The following is a 25,622-nucleotide window of genomic DNA, read 5'->3' on the forward strand; positions in this document are numbered from 1 at the left end:
CTTTGAAAATTCTTAAACAAATTGTTGATTTCCTTAGGGGGGTATATCAATAATTTAAAAAAATCAACTTTCAAATTTTTCACTTTTTAAAAAAGTATTGGAATAAAGACCACATTTCATGGCCAAAATAATGTCCTTGACAAAATTGGTAAAAATTTCCCATTTCTGGCCATATTTAGCAAAAAAAAATAATAATAACAAATTGGGCTATGGACCCTTTGAAAATTCTTAAACAAATTGTTGATTTCCTTAGGGGGGTATATCAATAATTAAAAAAAATCAACTTTCAAATTTTTCACTTTTTAAAAAAGTTTTGGAATAAAGACCACATTTCATGGCCAAAATAATGTCCTTGACAAAATTGGTAAAAAATTTCCCATTTGTGGCCATATTTAGCAAAAAAAAATAACAATAACAAATTGGGCTATGGACCCTTTGAAAATTCTTAAACAAATTGTTGATTTCCTTAGGGGGGTATATCAATAATTAAAAAAATCAACTTTCAAATTTTTCACTTTTTAAAAAAGTTTTGGAATAAAGACCACATTTCATGGCCAAAATAATGTCCTTGACAAAATTGGTAAAAAATTTCCCATTTCTGGCCATATTTAGCAAAAAAAAATAATAATAATAACAAATTGGGCTATGGACCCTTTGAAAATTCTTAAACAAATTGTTGATTTCCTTAGGGGGGTATATCAATAATTTAAAAAAATCAACTTTCAAATTTTTCACTTTTTAAAAAAGTATTGGAATAAAGACCACATTTCATGGCCAAAATAATGTTTTTGACAAAATTGGTAAAACATTTCCCATCGTTCTGACACTATTTAGCAAAATAGAAAATAATAACAAATTGAGTTAAAGACACTTTGAAAATTCTTAAACAAATTGTTGATTTCCTTAGGGGGGTATATCAATAATTAAAAAAAATCAACTTTCAAATTTTTCACTTTTTAAAAAAGTTTTGGAATAAAGACCACATTTCATGGCCAAAATAATGTCCTTGACAAAATTGGTAAAAAATTTCCCATTTGTGGCCATATTTAGCAAAAAAAAATAACAATAACAAATTGGGCTATGGACCCTTTGAAAATTCTTAAACAAGTTGTTGATTTCCTTAGGGGGGTATATCAATAATTAAAAAAATCAACTTTCAAGTTTTTCACTTTTTAAAAAAGTTTTGGAATAAAGACCAAATTTCATGGCCAAAATAATGTCCTTGACAAAATTGGTGAAAAATTTCCCATTTCTGGCCATATTTAGCAAAAATAAATAAATAATAATAACAAATTGGGCTATGGACCCTTTGAAAATTCTTAAACAAATTGTTGATTTCTTTAGGGGGGTATATCAATAATTAAAAAAATCAACTTTCAAGTTTTTCACTTTTTAAAAAAGTATTGGAATAAAGACCACATTTCATGGCCAAAATAATGTCCCTGACAAAATTGGTAAAACATTTCCCATTTCTGGCCATATTTAGCAAAAAAAAAATAATAACAAATTCGGCTATGGACCCTTTGAAAATTCTTAAACAAATTGTTGATTTCCTTAGGGGGGTATATCAATAATTAAAAAAAAATCAACTTTCAAATTTTTCACTTTTTAAAAAAGTTTTGGAATAAAGACCACATTTCATGGCCAAAATAATGTCCTTGACAAAATTGGTAAAAATTTCCCATTTCTGGCCATATTTAGCAAAAAAAAAATAACAATAACAAATTGGGCTATGGACCCTTTGAAAATTCTTAAACAAATTGTTGATTTCCTTAGGGGGGTATATCAATAATTAAAAAAAAATCAACTTTCAAATTTTTCACTTTTTAAAAAAGTTTTGGAATAAAGACCACATTTCATGGCCAAAATAATGTCCTTGACAAAATTGGTGAAAAATTTCCCATTTCTGGCCATATTTAGCAAAAAAAATAAATAGTAATAACAAATTCGGCTATGGACCCTTTGAAAATTCTTAAACAAATTGTTGATTTCCTTAGGGGGGTATATCAATAATTAAAAAAATCAACTTTCAAGTTTTTCACTTTTTAAAAAAGTTTTGGAATAAAGAACACATTACATGGCCAAAATAATGTCCTTGACAAAATTGGTAAAAAATTTCCCATTTCTGGCCATATTTAGCAAAAAAAAATAACAATAACAAATTGGGCTATGGACCCTTTGAAAATTCTTAAACAAATTGTTGATTTCCTTAGGGGGGTATATCAATAATTAAAAAAATCAACTTTCAAGTTTTTCACTTTTTAAAAAAGTTTTGGAATAAAGACCACATTTCATGGCCAAAATAATGTCCTTGACAAAATTGGTGAAAAATTTCCCATTTCTGGCCATATTTAGCAAAAATAAATAAATAATAATAACAAATTGGCCAAAATAATGTCCCTGACAAAATTGGTAAAAAATTTCCCATTTCTGGCCATATTTAGCAAAAAAAAAAAAATAATAACAAATTCGGCTATGGACCCTTTGAAAATTCTTAAACAAATTGTTGATTTCCTTAGGGGGTATATCAATAATTAAAAAAAAATCAACTTTCAAATTTTTCACTTTTTAAAAAAGTTTTGGAATAAAGACCACATTTCATGGCCAAAATAATGTCCTTGACAAAATTGGTAAAAATTTCCCATTTCTGGCCATATTTAGCAAAAAAAAAAAAATAATAACAAATTCGGCTATGGACCCTTTGAAAATTCTTAAACAAATTGTTGATTTCCTTAGGGGGGTATATCAATAATTAAAAAAAAATCAACTTTCAAATTTTTCACTTTTTAAAAAAGTTTTGGAATAAAGACCACATTTCATGGCCAAAATAATGTCCTTGACAAAATTGGTAAAAATTTCCCATTTCTGGCCATATTTAGCAAAAAAAAAAAATAATAACAAATTCGGCTATGGACCCTTTGAAAATTCTTAAACAAATTGTTGATTTCCTTAGGGGGGTATATCAATAATTAAAAAAAAATCAACTTTCAAATTTTTCACTTTTTAAAAAAGTTTTGGAATAAAGACCACATTTCATGGCCAAAATAATGTCCTTGACAAAATTGGTAAAAATTTCCCATTTCTGGCCATATTTAGCAAAAAAAAAAATAATAACAAATTCGGCTATGGACCCTTTGAAAATTCTTAAACAAATTGTTGATTTCCTTAGGGGGGTATATCAATAATTAAAAAAAATCAACTTTCAAATTTTTCACTTTTTAAAAAAGTTTTGGAATAAAGACCACATTTCATGGCCAAAATAATGTCCTTGACAAAATTGGTAAAAAATTTCCCATTTGTGGCCATATTTAGCAAAAAAAAATAACAATAACAAATTGGGCTATGGACCCTTTGAAAATTCTTAAACAAGTTGTTGATTTCCTTAGGGGGGTATATCAATAATTAAAAAAATCAACTTTCAAGTTTTTCACTTTTTAAAAAAGTTTTGGAATAAAGACCACATTTCATGGCCAAAATAATGTCCTTGACAAAATTGGTGAAAAATTTCCCATTTCTGGCCATATTTAGCAAAAATAAATAAATAATAATAACAAATTGGGCTATGGACCCTTTGAAAATTCTTAAACAAATTGTTGATTTCTTTAGGGGGGTATATCAATAATTAAAAAAATCAACTTTCAAGTTTTTCACTTTTTAAAAAAGTATTGGAATAAAGACCACATTTCATGGCCAAAATAATGTCCCTGACAAAATTGGTAAAAAATTTCCCATTTCTGGCCATATTTAGCAAAAAAAAAATAATAACAAATTCGGCTATGGACCCTTTGAAAATTCTTAAACAAATTGTTGATTTCCTTAGGGGGGTATATCAATAATTAAAAAAAAATCAACTTTCAAATTTTTCACTTTTTAAAAAAGTTTTGGAATAAAGACCACATTTCATGGCCAAAATAATGTCCTTGACAAAATTGGTAAAAATTTCCCATTTCTGGCCATATTTAGCAAAAAAAAAATAACAATAACAAATTGGGCTATGGACCCTTTGAATATTCTTAAACAAATTGTTTATTTCCTTTGGGGGGTATATCAATAATTAAAAAAATCAACTTTCCAATTTTTCACTTTTTAAAAAAGTTTTGGAATAAAGACCACATTTCATGGCCAAAATAATGTCCCTGACAAAATTGGTAAAAAATTTCCCATTTCTGGCCATATTTAGCAAAAAAAAAATAATAACAAATTCGGCTATGGACCCTTTGAAAATTCTTAAACAAATTGTTGATTTCCTTAGGGGGGTATATCAATAATTAAAAAAAAATCAACTTTCAAATTTTTCACTTTTTAAAAAAGTTTTGGAATAAAGACCACATTTCATGGCCAAAATAATGTCCTTGACAAAATTGGTAAAAAATTTCCCATTTGTGGCCATATTTAGCAAAAAAAGAAATAACAATAACAAATTGGGCTATGGACCCTTTGAAAATTCTTAAACAAGTTGTTGATTTCCTTAGGGGGGTATATCAATAATTAAAAAAATCAACTTTCAAGTTTTTCACTTTTTAAAAAAGTTTTGGAATAAAGACCAAATTTCATGGCCAAAATAATGTCCTTGACAAAATTGGTGAAAAATTTCCCATTTCTGGCCATATTTAGCAAAAATAAATAAATAATAATAACAAATTGGGCTATGGACCCTTTGAAAATTCTTAAACAAATTGTTGATTTCTTTAGGGGGGTATATCAATAATTAAAAAAATCAACTTTCAAGTTTTTCACTTTTTAAAAAAGTATTGGAATAAAGACCACATTTCATGGCCAAAATAATGTCCCTGACAAAATTGGTAAAACATTTCCCATTTCTGGCCATATTTAGCAAAAAAAAAATAATAACAAATTCGGCTATGGACCCTTTGAAAATTCTTAAACAAATTGTTGATTTCCTTAGGGGGGTATATCAATAATTAAAAAAAATCAACTTTCAAATTTTTCACTTTTTAAAAAAGTTTTGGAATAAAGACCACATTTCATGGCCAAAATAATGTCCTTGACAAAATTGGTAAAAAATTTCCCATTTGTGGCCATATTTAGCAAAAAAAAATAACAATAACAAATTGGGCTATGGACCCTTTGAAAATTCTTAAACAAGTTGTTGATTTCCTTAGGGGGGTATATCAATAATTAAAAAAATCAACTTTCAAGTTTTTCACTTTTTAAAAAAGTTTTGGAATAAAGACCAAATTTCATGGCCAAAATAATGTCCTTGACAAAATTGGTGAAAAATTTCCCATTTCTGGCCATATTTAGCAAAAATAAATAAATAATAATAACAAATTGGGCTATGGACCCTTTGAAAATTCTTAAACAAATTGTTGATTTCCTTAGGGGGGTACATCAATAATTAAAAAAATCAACTTCCAAATTTTTCACTTTTTAAAAAAGTATTGGAATAAAGACCACATTGCATGGCCAAAATAATGTCCTTGACAAAATTGGTAAAACATTTCCCATTTCTGGCCATATTTAGCAAAAAAAAAATAATAACAAATTCGGCTATGGACCCTTTGAAAATTCTTAAACAAATTGTTGATTTCCTTAGGGGGGTATATCAATAATTTAAAAAAATCAACTTTCAAATTTTTCACTTTTTAAAAAAGTTTTGGAATAAAGACCACATTTCATGGCCAAAATAATGTCCTTGACAAAATTGGTAAAAATTTCCCATTTCTGGCCATATTTAGCAAAAAAAAATAACAATAACAAATTGGGCTATGGACCCTTTGAATATTCTTAAACAAATTGTTTATTTCCTTAGGGGGGTATATCAATAATTTAAAAAAATCAACTTTCAAATTTTTCACTTTTTAAAAAAGTTTTGGAATAAAGACCACATTTCATGGCCAAAATAATGTCCTTGACAAAATTGGTAAAAAATTTCCCATTTCTGGCCATATTTAGCAAAAAAAAATAATAATAACAAATTGGGCTATGGACCCTTTGAAAATTCTTAAACAAATTGTTGATTTCCTTAGGGGGGTATATCAATAATTAAAAAAAATCAACTTTCAAATTTTTCACTTTTTAAAAAAGTTTTGGAATAAAGACCACATTTCATGGCCAAAATAATGTCCTTGACAAAATTGGTAAAAATTTCCCATTTCTGGCCATATTTAGCAAAAAAAAAAAATAATAACAAATTGGGCTATGGACCCTTTGAAAATTCTTAAACAAATTGTTGATTTCCTTAGGGGGGTATATCAATAATTAAAAAAAATCAACTTTCAAATTTTTCACTTTTTAAAAAAGTTTTGGAATAAAGACCACATTTCATGGCCAAAATAATGTCCTTGACAAAATTGGTGAAAAATTTCCCATTTCTGGCCATATTTAGCAAAAAAAAATAAATAATAATAACAAATTCGGCTATGGACCCTTTGAAAATTCTTAAACAAATTGTTGATTTCCTTAGGGGGGTATATCAATAATTAAAAAAATCAACTTTCAAGTTTTTCACTTTTTAAAAAAGTTTTGGAATAAAGACCACATTTCATGGCCAAAATAATGTCCTTGACAAAATTGGTGAAAAATTTCCCATTTCTGGCCATATTTAGCAAAAATAAATAAATAATAATAACAAATTGGCCAAAATAATGTCCCTGACAAAATTGGTAAAAAATTTCCCATTTCTGGCCATATTTAGCAAAAAAAAAAAATAACAAATTCGGCTATGGACCCTTTGAAAATTCTTAAACAAATTGTTGATTTCCTTAGGGGGGTATATCAATAATTAAAATAATCAACTTACAAATTTTTCACTTTTTAAAAAAGTTTTGGAATAAAGACCACATTTCATGGCCAAAATAATGTCCTTGACAAAATTGGTAAAAATTTCCCATTTCTGGCCATATTTAGCAAAAAAAAAAAATAATAACAAATTGGGCTATGGACCCTTTGAAAATTCTTAAACAAATTGTTGATTTCCTTAGGGGGGTATATCAATAATTAAAAAAAAATCAACTTTCAAATTTTTCACTTTTTAAAAAAGTTTTGGAATAAAGACCACATTTCATGGCCAAAATAATGTCCTTGACAAAATTGGTAAAAAATTTCCCATTTCTGGCCATATTTAGCAAAAAAAAATAATAATAATAACAAATTGGGCTATGGACCCTTTGAAAATTCTTAAACAAATTGTTGATTTCCTTAGGGGGGTATATCAATAATTAAAAAAATCAACTTTCAAGTTTTTCACTTTTTAAAAAAGTTTTGGAATAAAGACCACATTACATGGCCAAAATAATGTCCTTGACAAAATTGGTAAAAAATTTCCCATTTCTGGCCATATTTAGCAAAAAAAAATAACAATAACAAATTGGGCTATGGACCCTTTGAAAATTCTTAAACAAGTTGTTGATTTCCTTAGGGGGGTATATCAATAATTAAAAAAATCAACTTTCAAGTTTTTCACTTTTTAAAAAAGTTTTGGAATAAAGACCACATTTCATGGCCAAAATAATGTCCTTGACAAAATTGGTGAAAAATTTCCCATTTCTGGCCATATTTAGCAAAAATAAATAAATAATAATAACAAATTGGCCAAAATAATGTCCCTGACAAAATTGGTAAAAAATTTCCCATTTCTGGCCATATTTAGCAAAAAAAAATAATAACAAATTCGGCTATGGACCCTTTGAAAATTCTTAAACAAATTGTTGATTTCCTTAGGGGGGTATATCAATAATTAAAAAAAAATCAACTTTCAAATTTTTCACTTTTTAAAAAAGTTTTGGAATAAAGACCACATTTCATGGCCAAAATAATGTCCTTGACAAAATTGGTGAAAAATTTCCCATTTCTGGCCATATTTAGCAAAAATAAATAAATAATAATAACAAATTGGCCAAAATAATGTCCCTGACAAAATTGGTAAAAAATTTCCCATTTCTGGCCATATTTAGCAAAAAAAAAAAATAACAAATTCGGCTATGGACCCTTTGAAAATTCTTAAACAAATTGTTGATTTCCTTAGGGGGGTATATCAATAATTAAAAAAAAATCAACTTTCAAATTTTTCACTTTTTAAAAAAGTTTTGGAATAAAGACCACATTTCATGGCCAAAATAATGTCCTTGACAAAATTGGTAAAAATTTCCCATTTCTGGCCATATTTAGCAAAAAAAAAAAATAACAAATTGGCCCTTTGAAAATTCTTAAACAAATTGTTGATTTCCTTAGGGGGGTATATCAATAATTTAAAAAAATCAACTTTCAAATTTTTCACTTTTTAAAAAAGTATTGGAATAAAGACCACATTTTATGGCCAAAATAATGTCCTTGACAAAATTGGTAAAAAATTTCCCATTTCTGGCCATATTTAGCAAAAAAAAATAATAATAACAAATTGGGCTATGGACCCTTTGAAAATTTTAGAACAAATTGTTGATTTCCTTAGGGGGGTATATCAATAATTAAAAAAATCAACTTTAAAATTTTTCACTTTTTAAAAAAGTATTGGAATAAAGACCACATTGCATGGCCAAAATAATGTCCTTGACAAAATTTATAAAATATTTCCCATTTCTGGCCATATTTAGCAAAAAAAAAAAAAATAACAAATTGGCCCTTTGAAAATTCTTAAACAAATTGTTGATTTCCTTAGGGGGGTATATCAATAATTAAAAAAATCAACTTTCAAATTTTTCACTTTTTAAAAAAGTTTTGGAATAAAGACCACATTTCATGGCCAAAATAATGTCCTTGACAAAATTGGTAAAAATTTCCCATTTCTGGCCATATTTAGCAAAAAAAATAACAATAACAAATTGGGCTATGGACCCTTTGAATATTCTTAAACAAATTGTTTATTTCCTTTGGGGGGTATATCAATAATTAAAAAAATCAACTTTCAAATTTTTCACTTTTTAAAAAAGTTTTGGAATAAAGACCACATTTCATGGCCAAAATAATGTCCTTGACAAAATTGGTAAAAAATTTCCCATTTCTGGCCATATTTAGCAAAAAAAATAATAATAACAAATTGGGCTATGGACCCTTTGAAAATTCTTACACAAGTTGTTGATTTCCTTAGGGGGGTATATCAATAATTTAAAAAAATCAACTTTCAAATTTTTCACTTTTTAAAAAAGTTTTGGAATAAAGACCACATTTCATGGCCAAAATAATGTCCTTGACAAAATTGGTAAAAAATTTCCCATTTCTGGCCATATTTGGTAAAAAAAAAAAAATAACAAATTGGGCTATGGACCCTTTGAAAATTCTTAAACAAATTGTTGATTTCCTTAGGGGGGTATATCAATAATTTAAAAAAATCAACTTTCAAGATTTTCACTTTTTAAAAAAGTATTGGAATAAAGACCACATTTTATGGCCAAAATAATGTCGTTGACAAAATTGGTAAAAAATTTCCCATTTCTGGCCATATTTAGCAAAAAAAATAATAATAACAAATTGGGCTATGGACCCTTTGAAAATTCTTAAACAAATTGTTGATTTCCTTAGGGGGGTATATCAATAATTAAAAAAAAATCAACTTTCAAATTTTTCACTTTTTAAAAAAGTTTTGGAATAAAGACCACATTTCATGGCCAAAATAATGTCCTTGACAAAATTGGTAAAAATTTCCCATTTCTGGCCATATTTAGCAAAAAAAAAATGACAATAACAAATTGGGCTATGGACCCTTTGAATATTCTTAAACAAATTGTTTATTTCCTTTGGGGGGTATATCAATAATTTAAAAAAAATCAACTTTCAAGTTTTTCACTTTTTAAAAAAGTATTGGAATAAAGACCACATTTTATGGCCAAAATAATGTCCTTGACAAAATTGGTAAAATATTTCCCATTTCTGGCCATATTTAGCAAAAAAAAACAATAACAAATTGGGCTATGGACCCTTTGAAAATTTTTAAACAAATTGTTGATTTCCTTAGGGGGGTATATCAATAATTAAAAAAATCAACTTTCAAGTTTTTCACTTTTTAAAAAAGTTTTGGAATAAAGACCACATTACATGACCAAAATAATGTCCTTGACAAAATTGGTAAAAATTTTCCCATTTCTGGTCATATTTAGCAAAATAAAAAATAGTAACAAATTGGGTTATGGACACTTGTTTTTGATTTCCTTAGGGGGGTATATCAATAATTAAAAAAAATCAACTTTCAAATTTTTCACTTTTTAAAAAAGTTCTAGAATAAAGACCACATTTCATGACCACATTCATGGCCAAAATAATTTTCCCATTTCTGGATATATTTAATAGCAAATAAAAAATAATAACAAATTGGGTTATGGACACTTTAAAAAATTTCGAACAAATTGTTGATTTCCTTAGGGGTATATCAATAATTAAAAAAATCAGCCTTAAATTTTTTCACTTTTCAAAAAAAATTGGAATAAAGACCACATTTCATGGCCAAAATAATGTCCTTGACAAAATTGGTCAACATTTTTCCATTTCTGGCCATATTTAGCAAAATAAAAATTACAAATTGGGTTATGGACACTCAGAAAATTTTCGAACAAATTGTTGATTTCCTTAGGGGGGTATATCAATAATTTTAAAAATCAACTTTCAAAAATTTCACTTTTTAGAATATGTTTGGAATAAAGATCGCATTTCATGGCCAAAATAATGTTCCTGACTTAATTAGTCAAAATTTTACCATTTCTGGCCATATTTAACTAAAAAAAATTATTATGGACATTATTGTAGTTATGTAATTACCAATATTTTGTAAAACATCAATTAATTAATAAAAGTTTTTGTTTTTCTAAAATTATGTATCTTTTCCGATCTGAGGACCCAAAATTAAAAATTTGAGAAAAGTCTATAGTGCTCTATTTGATTCAAAACACAGGAATAAAGGTTGAACAATTTTTTTAAATAAATTTCACAACCAATTGTACAACTTTTTCATTTTTTATATATTTTAACCACAAAATTTAAAAATAAAATTTGCAATTCCCAAAACTATTCAGAAAATTTAAATTTTTAGCTTCTTCTCAACCAGTGTTTGAGATTTTTGAGTTTTGTTTTGTTGCGTATTTCGAGTTTTGCTCTCTTCTCCATCGTTCTCTCCTCTCTCCGAGCACAGGCTCTCTTCGAGTTGACTGCTCGAAAAGCTTTCTTCCAAGGCTCGAACCTGTCTTCCCACGAACACGAACTTTTCTTGTCAGGTTCGAGCTTGACTTTGGGAAAAGCACAAGCAAAGCGAGTTTTTCCTCCTATATTTCAGACATCTGCTCAGTTCGATGCGGAAACGCGCCATTACAGTTTCGCTTTTTGCTAGGGCAGTCTGGGTTCGAGTATCGGTGCCATCGACCACAAACGAAAAATGACGTCATCATCCTCAACTCCGCGGTTTCTGAACATATTTCCTGTTTTCAGCGAATTCAAAAATCTCGGACGAGCCTTGAAAAACTCAGTTATTTTACGGCAGTTTTTTCAGGGGTGTGCGATTTGACCACAAACGAAAAATGACGTCATCATCCTCAACTCCGCGGTTTCTGAACATATTTCCTGTTTTCAGCGAATTCAAAAATCTCGGACGAGCCTTGAAAAACTCAGTTATTTTACGGCAGTTTTTTCAGGGGTGTGCGATTTTGAACCTGTAGAAATATAGATGGTGGTGATAATATCCAATGTTCGGGCTGGATTTTTGAGAAATAGTCAAAAAGCCCCCGCACAAACAACCTGTTCTAATTAATGATTAAACGCCACAGTAATTTTAAGCCTAATTTTTCATAGTTTTAAAGCAAATTATCAATAAATGAGGCTGGTACAAACAAACAAAATATATTTTATGCAAGGGCAATTTTGACACATTTTTTTAAATTGACTTTTTTTAATGTTGAAAATTATGTCCAGCTTCTTCCATCCTCTTAAACAATTAAAATGGTGAAAAAACAAGGATAGAAATTCTGTAAGCTAATCCGTTTCCAAAATCGTCAACATTTTTTTCGATTTAAAATAAAATTACAGCGAAATTGAAAAAAAAATTGACGATTTTGAAAATTACTCAAAAAAGAAGTTCAAACAACCGAATTTTCAACCTTCCAAATTCAACTTTTTTTTCTGTGAAGGCAAAACGATAAACCATTTTCAAATCAAATAATAACAACTTATAAAACTCATCTTGCAATGCAGTTAACCTCGGGCAAACAAGTCTACTTAGCATGTTAAACAGATCCTTCCCGGGGACACACACTGCTGCCCGGAATCGTAACCCGGACCCATGTCGTCCACGTAGTGGTTGCCTCCAAGGGAGCGCCGCGCGGAACAAAACAACCCCGAACCGAAAGTAGAAGTGGAAGAAAACTTTCCCAAACCCATCGCAACCACCCACCCACTGTGGAAAAGTTAATCTAATCGGGGTTTTCGACAACTCACCAACTGAACCCCCCTCCAGGGTCGGTTGCATACCATTCGGAGAAGAGAGGGGGAAGAGGAGGGTGACCAGAAAAATAAACAAACCTTCGCCGAACGTGAACGCACACAGGACGGGAGGGGTGGTCTCTCGAGGAGGGGTTCAGTGGGAGTGGGTCCGTAAATAGAGATAAAGCGCACCAGATAAGAAGCTGCTGTTGCCTTGCAAGACCGTTTGGCGGCGCTTAGAAAGTCAAAAAGGTGCCTGGGATGAAAATAGAAGCGACCCTTTGGAGGCCAATGGGGCGTGAAAATATGCTAAAAGGTGAAATCCGTGAATTTTTTTTTAGATTTTTTTATTGTCTTTTTTTTCTTCAGATAGGGGTGCAAAAAAGATTTGGGCAAAAGTTTCATTAAAAATTTGAGTTTTTAGCATGAAAAAGAACGGTTTTGGCAGTGCTCCGAACACTGATTCCCATTTTTTTGTAGGGCACAAAGGTATAGAAGGTTATGTTACAGACATGACCGATATGACAAAGAACTTAGCAGACCATCTTTTGAATAATAGATTATTATTGTGTACAAAATCTAGCGGGTAAACTTCAACTGTAACACCATCCCCTCAAGGGTTAATCAACCCATCCAGAAGTGAATCAAGAAGTCAAACTTTTTTCTCCCTCCTTCTCTTTTGGCATTGAGGGTGTGGGTCACCTCATCGGTACAAGTGTTTCCGCAGCCGTCATCGTTTCGGGGAGGGGGGTCGCATGTTTGCATTCACGGAGCCCAAAAGAGAAAAAAAAGTGAGGAAAAACAATAGAAGCGACTTTCCCACTTTTCCACCGAAAGCCACGCTGGCCACACGTTTCTTGATAAGAAAGAAAGGGGGGAAATGTGTCTTGAGCGGGAAGGGTGGGGGTTCCCGAAGACATATTTGGCCTAAACATGCAAAAGTGTTGTTCGTTCAATTTGTGGAGAGTGTGTGAGCACATTGAGTGAAAGAAGTGTTGATTTTTTTAAGCTGATTGCGTTTGAAGAGGAGCGGCGGTTGGTTTATTGCCTCGTCTGACAGGCCGATGAAAGCTGTGCAAACATGGGAAAGTTTATAATTTATGAGTCAAACGTGTCTGTTAATCTAAATAAAATTTAGATTCTTTTTTTTAGAAAAAAAAATACAGAGTTGTATCAACATGTAAAAAGAACAAATAGCCCAAAGCAGCGGATAACTCATCCGAGAGGACTGAGAGTAAAAAGATGTCAAGAGTATGAGATTCTTGAGAGCTTTTCCTCTAAGGTTAATTCACAAAAATGTTTACTCATAAAAAAGTGTTCATATCGAGAATCAAACCCTCGACGAATCTGTGCCTTTACAGTATCGGCCACCACGATTCACTGAATTTGAAAAGGATATTGCCTAATACAACACAGAAAAAAATGATGGTGAATATTCATCAGGTTCACATTTTTACATATTTTTTATGTAATATTACTCAAAAGAGAGGTAAATATTCAACCTACCAAATTTTCAACATTCCAAAATTAAACTTTTTTTTGCTGTGAAGCCACTCATACACAATTTTGTGTTGGTGTGCGTACAAAGGCGAATTGAGAGAATTATTCTCTCCGAATTGGCCTGATTCTCTCAGTCAAATTCAAGACCTATATTATCTCAGCAGTCTGTTGAGGGTGAAATATTAATCTGTACTAATCTGTATCTTAAATCAACACCTCCCGAGATAACAGCTATGCGCAGGGTGACCACTTAAAACCCATTTTGAAATTCCCAACTTTTTTCCGACTTTTCCAGAATCTCAAATAATAGGCATTTCTTATCTAAAGAATGATTTCAAACAAAAAACTCTTTATCAAAACTTAATATAAACCATAAAAAAATCTATATGAATTCAAGGAAAATAAAACTATTGACAATTTTCGTTAAAACAAAAATTTAACTCACAAAAAACTTTAAAAATTGAAGCACTCATTTTTTTTAATTCCGATTAGAAACATTAACAATTAGTCTTTGAAAAATAGCCGAAAACTTAATAATATTTGTAATTTCAATACTAATTCTTAAAATTGGCAAAAGTATAGTTTTGGATACTTCGTTTCAACTGGAAATGACAAAAAGTTAAAGATGATTGCTGTTAATATTCTTTAAAATAATTTTGAAAATATCTAGGAATTCGTAACAAAATGTTTTAACTAAGTTTCCTTTTGAATTGTGTAAATTTTTTTATTTAATTTTTGAGTTAATGTTGATTTTTTTAGTTGTCAGTATTTAATTGCTTTAATTTTTATTTTCAATTAAAAAAACAATTTGATAAGATGTTATGTTTTACCACTTATTTTATGTGAAATGTTTGAAAGAAAAAAATCTTTTAACATATTTGCAATAACTTAACCCAAAATTTGTTGGGTTTTCCGATAACTGAAAATCAAGCTTTATCTAAAGTAATTTATCCATACTCACAAAAAATTCAAGGGAATCAAATGACTTAATGAATTTAGTTTAACAATTAAGGACGTTGCAAATATTTTTCAAAGTTTATGTCGCCCCCCCACCCCCCCCCCACCCCTCCCCCCCCCCCCCAAAATATTTTTTCGAAAAACTTCAAAATTTTAATGAAAATTAAAGTTTAACCAACTGAAAACCAGTTAAAATGCATTTTCCCGCGTTTATAATCATATTTAGCATGTTTGAACTCCTTTGAAAACATTTTAAATTTTCATGAAATACCAATGTACAGTCCCACAAAAAAAAATTTTTTTGGGGAAAAAAAATTCCGTCAATACCTCGATATTTTCAAAACTAATGATTGGAAAGCAACTGTACGCCTGTAAAAAGCATTTTAAAACACTTTTTTCATCCAAATGTTGAAACCTAGGCTTGTAATTTCAATTTTTATATTTTTTTATCCCCCCCCCCCTCGACTTTGGTCAGAGCCGAGGGACATAAACTTTGAAAAATATTTGCAACGGCCTAAACATATTTACCACAAAAAAAAACAATGCTAAACTTAAGTTGGAATCTTTTATCAAAGATTCAATCAATGTGATAAAACGAAACAGAATCATACGTTTGCGCTAGCCATAATCGTTAAAATTAGGCTCAATTTTTATATAAATTTTTCATTAACTTTATTGTTGTTTTAAGTTATAGTAAGAGGTAATGTTTGATAAACACAAACAAATTAAAAAAAAACTTTTGATTAATAAGAAAACATTTAAAAAATCTGTGTCAAATACATCCAGTGTTTATTAGTATTTTTAATGTCTTAAAAAACCTTTTAATTCTCAAATAGATTGAAATAGTGAAAGAAACCTTAAATTTAAAGTAAGTTACTAAAGAAGAATTGAGTGAATTTAATTTGAAAATTGTTCAAAATATTACAAAATAATTCAAGATTTAGAAAAAAAAAAAAATATCAAGTAGGTATGCTTGGGATTCCCGACTTGAGTGGCCACCCTGTATGCGTCAAACTTCAAACACAAAAATCACGCTTGCAAAATTTCTCATGTTCTCAATGATTAAGTCGAAACTCGCCCCTCCTTTTTTGTGCCACAATCAACATGTCGACGAGCAGCGGAAAATTAAGCGGTACGTGATTAGCGTTCAATTGTCTTCCACTTTTTCTCCTTTTAACCACAAATCCCTCACACAAGAGGAAGTGCGGCAGCGGGCGGGTAACTGTTTCCGGTTTTCTACCCCCCGAGAGTGCAAAAATGTTGTACGTGAAAAGCAATTACAAGCGCTCCGTTCCACGCTGGAGGCGAATTCGTGCTTTTTCTCCACTTAAAATTGAGCTATTTCCCTTGCTGGATGCTGCTGGTACTAACGCTAACACGATGCTGTCAGAACAACCACACATACACCCACATTGTGAAAAACACAAATACCAGAATTCCGTGCTTCTTTCCGGGGAATACCAATGAACCTCCTTCCCTTTTTTCTTCTTTTTTTTTTTGTGGCTCCCCGACGGAGTGAGAGATCCAAGGAGACATACGCCAGACACTTGCCCTCAAGTCACCGCCAGCAGACACAAAGTAAGCCATGACGGGAGAAAATTTGAATTGGCCTCAGAGCGCAGTGCAAACGTTGGCGGTGGAGGTGGGAACTTTAACAGTAAGATTCCATGGCCTCCTTCTCTTTGCAGGAGGAGAAAACTTCGTTTTCTAGAAGTGTTATTTTCACTGTAGATTTTCCTGGGTCGCAAGGAGTTCAGGAGGAGAAATCTCCCTCGGATACCTTTCCGTTCCTGCAGTAAGCGAAAAGAAATGATCGTAAATGGGAATAATTGATAAAGCTGAAGCGAAATTGTTTGGATTCTTCAATCCAGGGCATCGAGGAATTTGCTTGTTTTCCTAGTTGAATCATCGCCGGCAGGGTGGAATGTTTGCCCCCCTTTCGCCACCTCCTTCCCCAACCGAAAAATTCTTTCTACGAAGTGAAAGCGAATCGATGAAGATTTAACCTGCTCTTAAAATTGAGTGTTATTGGTGTCGTAGCAAAATTCGTACTTCCCGGACACCAATTTTGAGCAAACGATTTCCACATTCCCTAAAAGCTGCGCTAAAAACAAAAACACCACACGAATTCATGTCATTTTACCGCTATATTTGCCCTTATCGTTGCCATTCAAGTCTGTGGCACCTAATAATAATCAGTTAGCAGCAAGGTCTCTTTTAACCCCTCCCCACACACGACATCGGACTCGCTCTCTCGCCTGACTTGCACTGTTTCGTGACGAACAGCACTAAAATATGCTGCATAATGGACATCCTGCCACCGTCCATTTGCCGTTTGCCGTCGTTTTTATTTAGTTTCGTATCGCACCATCTGCCGTTGATGGCGAGATTCTTGATTTCTATATTTTCCACCTCTTTGTATTCCAACGAATGGACTCACCTGAGATGCCGTCGTACGTCCACCATTCTTCCCAGCTGGCTTTGATTTCTGCAAAAAAAAAGAGTAAAAACAAGAAAGAAATGTGATTAGATAGACGTCTTTAAAAACAAAGGAATCGCTGAAATCAGCAGAATCGTAGCAACCCGTAGCGCTCTAGTTCTACTTTCGAAGAAGTCGGACATCCCCGGCAAAACATCATCTAGTATGCAGTGCAGTTGTGCTGGGCATGCATGATTCAACTTTCACACACATGAACAGACGAGCTTGGATTACATGAATAATAAATTTTAATCCAATCAAAGCAAGAGGATTCTCGGCTGCGACAACGACTGCGAAAGTGTTGCGATATTAAACATACACGAGAAAAGCGGTTTTTTTTTTGGTGAGGGATGACGTTTGACGGGTTCAATCGTGCCCTCATTTAAAGGTTACTTAAACCGTAACATTGAGAAAACAACTTAGGTTTGATACAAACACAAAAAACTGCTTTTTTCTCAATGGGAAAACCAGGGCTTGGAAACAAATAACATTTTCTGTTCTAGATTTATTGAGGGGTCATTAAAAAACGTAATCAAAATTTTTTTCATAGAAATATGAGTGTTTGAAAGAAATAATTATTTAATCTTTTTTAAGATAGTAGTCTTCCTTTTTGAATTTTTCACCATAAAAACAAAACGAAGAGTATTCCAACAAATAATTTTAATTGTTATGGAAATACTAAAACAAACATGGTAAATCTTTAGAACTTTCGAGAAACAATGATTAACTAAGAGTGAAAAAATACTTTCAAAAAGGTTTTAATTTATGAATCTTATAATGGCTATAGCACACTTATATACGTTGTGATTATTGCATTCGATCGTAATATTACGATCGTAATTTCTCAAAATTTCAAAATTTCAAAACTTTCAAAAAATTCAAAAATTTCAAAACTTTTAAAAAATTAAAAAATATCAAAAAAAATAAAAATTTAAAAAATTTCAAAAATTTCAAAAATTCAAAAAAATTCTAAAAATGCAAATATTTAAAAAAAAAATCAAAAAATTTAAAAAAAATCAAAAAATTTCATTTTTTTTTAATTCCAAAATTTTAAAAATTTCAATTTTATTTAAAAAATTCAAAAAATTTTAAAAATTCAAGAAATTCAAAAATTTAAAAATTCAAAAATTCAAAAAATTCAAAAATTCAAAAAATTCAAAAATTCAAAAAAATTAAAAAATTTAAAAAATTCAAAAACTTCAAAAAAAATTAAAAAAATAAAATTTTTAAAATTTTAAATATTTAAAAAAAATAAAAATTTCTTAAAATTTCAAAAAAAAATAAATTTTAAATATTTACAAAAATAACAAAAAATTAATCAGAAAATTATATAAAAAATATATATAAAAAAGTATTAATGGCGAGAAAAGATCTGCTATATTTAGGGTAAATTATCAGGCTTGAGCTCGAGTTGCCCTGCTTGTATGCAATTTAAAATTAAATCTTAGAAATTTTTAATTTAAAAAAAATTAATTTTTGAATTTTAAATATTTTTTTGCGATTTTAGATTTTTTCAATTTATTTTTTAAATTTTGAATTTTTGATTTTTTTTAGAATTTTTGAAATATTTGTTTTTTTTTTAATTTTTTAAAAATTTTTAAAAATTTTTAAATTTTTTAAATTTTTAAAAAATCTAAAAAATTTGAAATTTTTAAAACTTTTAACATTTTTGAAATTTTTGAACTTCTTAAAATTTTTGAAATTTTTAAAATTTTAGAAATTTTTGATATTTTTAAAATTTTTGAAATTTTTAAAATTTTTGAAATTTTTGAAATTTATGAACTTAGATTTTTTAAGTATTCCGCTTAAATAAAAAAATATTCAATAAAATGGTGTTACAAAATACGATCGTAATTTCTAGATCCACAATTTGTCGATGGTAGATCGAGATTTGTCGATGGTAAGTCGTAATCTTACTATCGAGAAATCTCGATCGTGAGTCGAGAAATTACGATCGTAATATTACGATCGAATGCAATAATCACCACGATAATTTAGCAAAAGAAAAACGTTGCAAATTCAATATACGGTTCAGACTAAAAGCCTCGATTATCCAAAGTTTCGTTTGTCCTAAGTTCGATAATCCAAATTATCCGGACTTCGGATAGACGAATAATCAACATATTTTCTGTTGTATTTTTTGATTTTCTTAATTTTAATATCAAATACGACCCCATTTCAGTCGAATTTGAATAGCGTATTACCTATTAAATAATATAGTTATTTTTTTTTTCAAAATTTATTTAATATTTCCTCACCGCCGTTTTGACACCCACCTTGAATTTGAAACTTCATACTTAAGCAAGACAATAAAAAAAAATAAGACAGCGAAAAGAAATTTTATTTGTGATTCGGTGATCCGGAGTGAAATTTTTGCAAGGCCTTCACTAAAACTTGACTTGCAAGAAAAAACACTATTTTTAATTTTTTGATATGTTTTAGGGGACACGAAATGCCAACTTTTCAGAAATTTCCAGGATTTGCAAAAAAATCTTTGACCGTGTTATGTATTTTTGAATCAATAACATGTTAGTCTACTAAAAAAAATGAAAAGCTGAAAAAAATCTCTATATTTTGCTTTTTTGAAATTTGTTGATACGAGCCTTATTTGTTGAGATATTGCAACAAAGTTTTAAAAACAGGAAAAGTGATATTTTCTAAGTCTCACCCAAACAACTCATTATTTTCGAATGTCGATATCTTGGCAACTAATGGTCCGATTTTCAATGTTAAAATATCAAATCACCTCCGTGTACGCACGAGAGCAAGCAGCAGTCAAGTGCCAAGTGCTCCATTGTTTTTTCGAATTTTTTCGCCGTAATTGATTGTGGTTACCCGCGAGTTTGCTTCTCCAGCATGCCAAAGGCCGGCCGTGGCCGTGGCAGTTCGAGTGCGGCCTCGAAAAACCCGCGAAGTTCGTCTACCGGCCGTGTGCAAAAAGGTAAACAAACCAACGCCGTGTCGACCGCCATCGCGCAGGGGAGCGTGAGCGCAGAAGGCATCGACAAAAAGTTACTACATCCCGGATATGTTCCGAGATCACCAGTGCGAACCCGTTCAGGTACTTCCGGTGCCACGACCAGTGGCACATCAACATCCGCCAACATCCCCATCAGGAACGAGTTCCAGATGCTGAGCGATGACGAAGAAAACAACAACAACAACACCGACGGTAGCAGCACTACCGACGACGACGAATACGACGGGCGTGCACGGAAAAAAGTGTCGACACCAAAAAAGAACAATTCTCCAAAGGAACGTAGACCACCTCCAATTTTTGTTTTGGACACGCTGGCGGACGATGTTGACGAGTTGCTGGAAGGCCTCGGATATTGTCTGAAAATCGGTAAGTCGGCAGTGCAAGTGATCACACTGACCAAAAAGAATTTCGACCTGGTGTTTGAAGAATTGAAGCGTAGCAACTTCAACTTCTACACATTCAACCCCGAGAAGCCCCCTGTTAAGGTCGTCTTACAGGGTTACCAAGACCGTCCAGTTTCCGACCTGAAGAAGCACCTTTCGGACGCCGGAATAAAACCGCGAGAGATAAAAGTGCTCTCGCGCAAGACAACGGTAACAGGTACACACACACTGTACCTGTTGTACTTCGACCGCGGCACCGTCAAGATCCAAGACCTGCGGCGTATTAAGACGTTGGACGGTTTTTGGGTAAACTGGCGGTTTTACACCAAGAACCCGACGGACGTAGCGCAATGCCACCGTTGCCAGAAATTCGGCCACGGCTCGCGGAACTGCAACCTCCGGCCCCGCTGCGTGAAGTGCGGTGAGTCGCACCTCTCGGAGGCGTGCGCACTGCCACGAAAGGCGGACTTGGGGGACAAGGCAGAACAAACCAAGCCGCGCGTAAAGTGCGCGAACTGTGACGGCAACCATACCGGCAATTACCGCGGATGCGTCGCGCGCAAGGCCTACCTCGAGGAGCAGGAAAAGAGGAAGAAGAAAGCAGCAGCGTCCCACCCTCCTCAGCGAAGTACGAGCGCAGCCGTTCCTGCAGCTGGACAGCTTACGGTTCCAGCGGAAAACTCAGCGTTCCCTCCTGGTTGGGGGCGTTCGTTCGCCAGCGTGGTCGCTGCCGGTAGCGGTAGTACGGCCCAGCAAGAAGTCACCGGGGAAGATCTCTTCACCCTGCCGGAGTTCTTTGCTCTCGCGGGGGAGATGATGACGCGGTTTCGGAGCTGCCGGAACAAGGCGGAACAATTCCTGGCCCTTGGGGAACTGATGATCAAACACATCTACAAAGGATAAATAATCTGTGATCTAGATATAAGCTTTCTCTTCCTCTATCCCCTTTCCTTTGCAATTTCTGTAAGTTTTTTTTTTTAATTTTTTCTTACTCTTGCTATTGCCTTAGTTAAAGAAATAATTGTTCCAAAATGGATTATGATGCAACACACAGCTGTAAGGAACTCCAAAACTCTGTTATGCACTTCAAAATAACTCATTGTATCTTGATTATTCACCAATAAAACCGAATTGAATTGAAAAAAATATCAAATATTTGTAAAATTTTCCGATCTTTTCGAAAACAATATTTTTTTTCATTTTTTCATGGCCAACATTTTAATAGGGCCCAACATTCAATATTACGCCCTTTCGAAATGTTTGTCTTGATATAAGCAAAAATTTAAAAAATTGTTTTCGAAAAGATCGGAAAATTTCACGAATGTTTCATATTTTAATATATTTTTTTCAAAAGTGGGCAAAATTTAAAAAAATGCGACTATTTTCGAAAAAGTTACCTAAAAATGGCTGTAACTTGAAAATGGTGCACTTTATCAAAATTTCACTGAAATACTTTTTAATTGCAAAATCCATTTTACAAAAATGAAGTTGAAAAAATTTGGCGACCAATATTTCGATTTTTTGAAAAAATCAGTATTGATTCAAAAATTCATAACTCGGTCAAAGATTTTTTGCCCATTCTGGAAATTTCAGAAAAGTTGGCATTTGATGTCACCTAAAACATATCAAAAAAAAAAATTTTTTTTCAGTGTAGTCCCTATCCATACCTACAACTTTGCCGAAGACACTAAATTGATCAAAAAAATCTTTCCAAAGATACAGATTTTTGATTTTTCATACATCATTTGTGTATGAACAGCTGCCAAATTTGTATGGGAAAATATATGGACAAACTAATGATGCAAATTGGCTTCTTTGGGCATACCAAAGGAACCAGAAAACTTTCAGCCGGAATAAAAATACAAAAATTAAAATTAATAAAAAACGACCGATTTTGTAGATAGTTGCTCATATGTATTTTAATTTTCTTTAACAATTAAGAAATTATAGAAACAAACATTTTATAAATTTATTCATATTGTGTAATTATTTTTACAGTAGCACTCCGTTAAAAAAGAGCGTTGGGACCATCCATAAACTACGTGGACACTTTTTTGAAAATCTCGAACCAAATTGGCCTTATCCAAAGATTTGAATATCCGTTATGATTCTTTTTACGAGGACTTAGGATAATCGAGTGTGGACTGTTTACCCCACTAAAACTCTTTCTACTCCTAGAAACAGGCTTTAATCACCCTAAACATAAATTTTATTACCTACCAAGTAAAATCAAGTTTCCGTCTCTAGACTTCACCAACTCCAACAAGATGAGTCAACAAATCAAACCCATCAAGCCATCAAGTCGGCACACACTCTTGGCTGGTTAGAGTGTGAAAAATGATAAACCCAGCTCGAAATTAATTTTCAGTGGCCCAATTTCACCCCACCGCAATTGAATTGTATCTCCGGCCCCCCGGAAAACCACATCGCAACTGGTGCAGCTGGCGAATTGCATTTTCCAGGGTCGAATCTAGGGTTTGTGGTTTTCATTGTACTAACAAACCCCAACCCACTTTTTTGAATGACTAATGAAAATCAGAACCATCAGAGAGGAGCTTGCAGAGGAGGGGTGTAAATCGCATTTCCCAAAACCGCACATCGTTTTGCATTTGTTTAGGGACCCCAAAACCGTGAAACCAACCAAAGTCGGAAAGTGGTTGAAATAATATTCGGAAAATTGGGGAGGGAGGGAAATGTGTGAGCAGACAAAATCATGTACTAATTATACGAACATCCTGCAGAGGAAGCCGGAGCCGGAGTAAGTGGTCTCGTGCCAGATTCGTTTGTTTTCAGGCGCCGCCACAAATGTTGACGCTGGCGACAAACAGGCACCGGCAGGTTGTGGGATGGGGACACAGAGCACGATGTGCGAGGCCTAATTTGGTAGTAATTTCATAATTGCATGCATGTATAAGAGCATTGTGCGCTGCTGATGAACATATAAAAAGGGGTTATTTGGTGCAGGAGGACAGATTTGTGATTTTAATTTTTTTTTTTTTTTCATGGCAATATTACACAAATTTCTGTCTCTAAACTTTGAATATGGCACATTTACACCATTAAAATTAATCTTACGTGAAATGGACTAAACAAGCAATTATGTTACACCAATTATGGTTCCATTGATCTGTTGTTTACAAGATAAATCTAATTCCACACACAATTACTTCTCAAACAAAACATTGTAAATTGTCTCGAAAACAATTTTTTGCCTAAACAGCTTATCATATTATTGTTTTACGAAGGCGAATGATGTAACTTTTGAAAAGCATCATTTCACCCTTCTTCAAAAATTACGCTAGACTGATTTCATTAGCCTCGCCGCGGATAATACTACGACAGCCTACTATATTGACGATGACGACCTGGTGTGATGATGATGATGATGCTACCGTGGATGTTATTGCCTCGACGTTCCGGCGTGAGCCAGCAAAAGGCCCGGCACGTACGGTCAATTCACGCGGATATAATTTAATTTGTCGGATTCCTAATTATTATGTTTTCATTAAAATGCAACCCGGCAATTAGGAATTATACGGCAGGCAGGGCTGCAGACTTTGCGTGTGATTGCGGCCTTTTGGAAATAATTCAGTTTTTGGGAAAGAGTCACGAATTGAATTTCAAACGGCTTTCTCGAGTAAATGCAATTCTGTGCCCATCTTTGACTTTTATGAAATATGAATATCATGAAATTTCGGAATGATATCAATTTATTATTCACTGCAACAACATACTTCATCTTCCATCTTGATAGATTAATAGTTTTATTTTTTCATCCCCTATTTTCCGGCTCACGTTACTCTACTCAGCTCAGCTCAGCAAGCAGCATCAGCAGCAGTCAGATCTCCCCTTTCTATTGTTCCCCCCCACTTTATGCTCGCAGATATTTTCCGACTGCCGTGAGCACACTACTGGTGTCGGAGGGAAGAAGCCAAATTTCATCTGGGGCAGCATCCAACCGGCAAACGTTAGAATCAGTCATTGGAGGGTGAAATGACGTATACGCCAATTGATAATTCAATCGTGAAAAAGGCGCTTACGCCACTTGCTCGCCAAACGGCAGCACTGAAAGGCTACGGCAAACAAAAAACGTGGAAAAGGAGCAAAATTTATTGTCCCGGCATAGACTCACGCTTTCGAAGATACCCACTTCCGTTGGTGTTTTTTTCTTCTTGTTCCTCAACGCGCGTGCCTTCGACCGAATCAAAGCCAAATCCTAAAGTCAGCTCTCGGGTTTTTTTTTTGCTCTCAACTTCAAACGTGAGGGAAAATGTTATGATCAAGTGCATTTTTGATTATCCTGGCATGCTCTCGTTTTATTATAGAAATTATTTTGCTTGGTTCGTCTAAATTTCTGATTTACGAACAATTTAAAATAGTCAAACACAGAAAAATGCACATTACTTTAGAGTTAGAAAAATGTTGGATGAAATACAATTACAGTCCAGATTTGATTATCCGAAGGCCTTTTTTTAATGTCGAGCTTAGGTATGACCCCTAAACTTCTCTAAAGTGGGTTAAAACATTGGAATCAAAGAGGGCGGCCAAAAAAGCGGTGATGAAATACTAAAAATATTGATTTTGTAATTAAGTAGGCAACCACTCAAATTTCACTAAAATTTTGTCGCAAAACTCGAATTTGATGTAAAAAGTGAGAAAAAATATAATCGAATAAAAAATATTTTTTTTTTGATTAGGAAAAGGACTTATGGACTGTAGTAGTTTTTCATGAAATTTGATAGAAAAAATTAAAGATTAGATAGGTTAGAAGTTTCAGTACAAATAGTATTTTTAATTGTTTGTCTGTAGCACAACTGTAATAATGTATTCATTTTGTGAAAAATGTTACAAATAAGACTAGAAATTTGTAATTAAGTTTTCTTGGTTTGAACCCTAGGGACAAAAGTTTAAATAAAATTTGTAATAGGCTAATCGGCGATAACCGACGCTAACCCAAAATATATTG

At 32.3% G+C, this 25,622-nt stretch overlaps 1 protein-coding gene across 3 annotated transcripts in view; it reads right to left on the bottom strand.

Annotated features, from left to right (window-relative positions):
• The window catches only part of LOC120422535 (carbonic anhydrase-related protein 10), an 88,715-nt gene that overhangs the window by 20,778 nt on the left and 42,315 nt on the right, over positions 1-25,622 (bottom strand). For all 3 annotated transcript variants that reach the window (XM_039585997.2, XM_039585998.2, XM_039585999.2), the window contains exon 3: positions 17,255-17,302. In XM_039585997.2, coding sequence (XP_039441931.1) covers positions 17,255-17,302 — 48 coding nt within the window. The remainder of the gene's footprint in view (positions 1-17,254; positions 17,303-25,622) is intronic.

Source organism: Culex pipiens, chromosome 1, assembly GCF_016801865.2.
Source record: "Culex pipiens pallens isolate TS chromosome 1, TS_CPP_V2, whole genome shotgun sequence".
Lineage (NCBI taxonomy): Eukaryota > Metazoa > Arthropoda > Insecta > Diptera > Culicidae > Culex > Culex pipiens.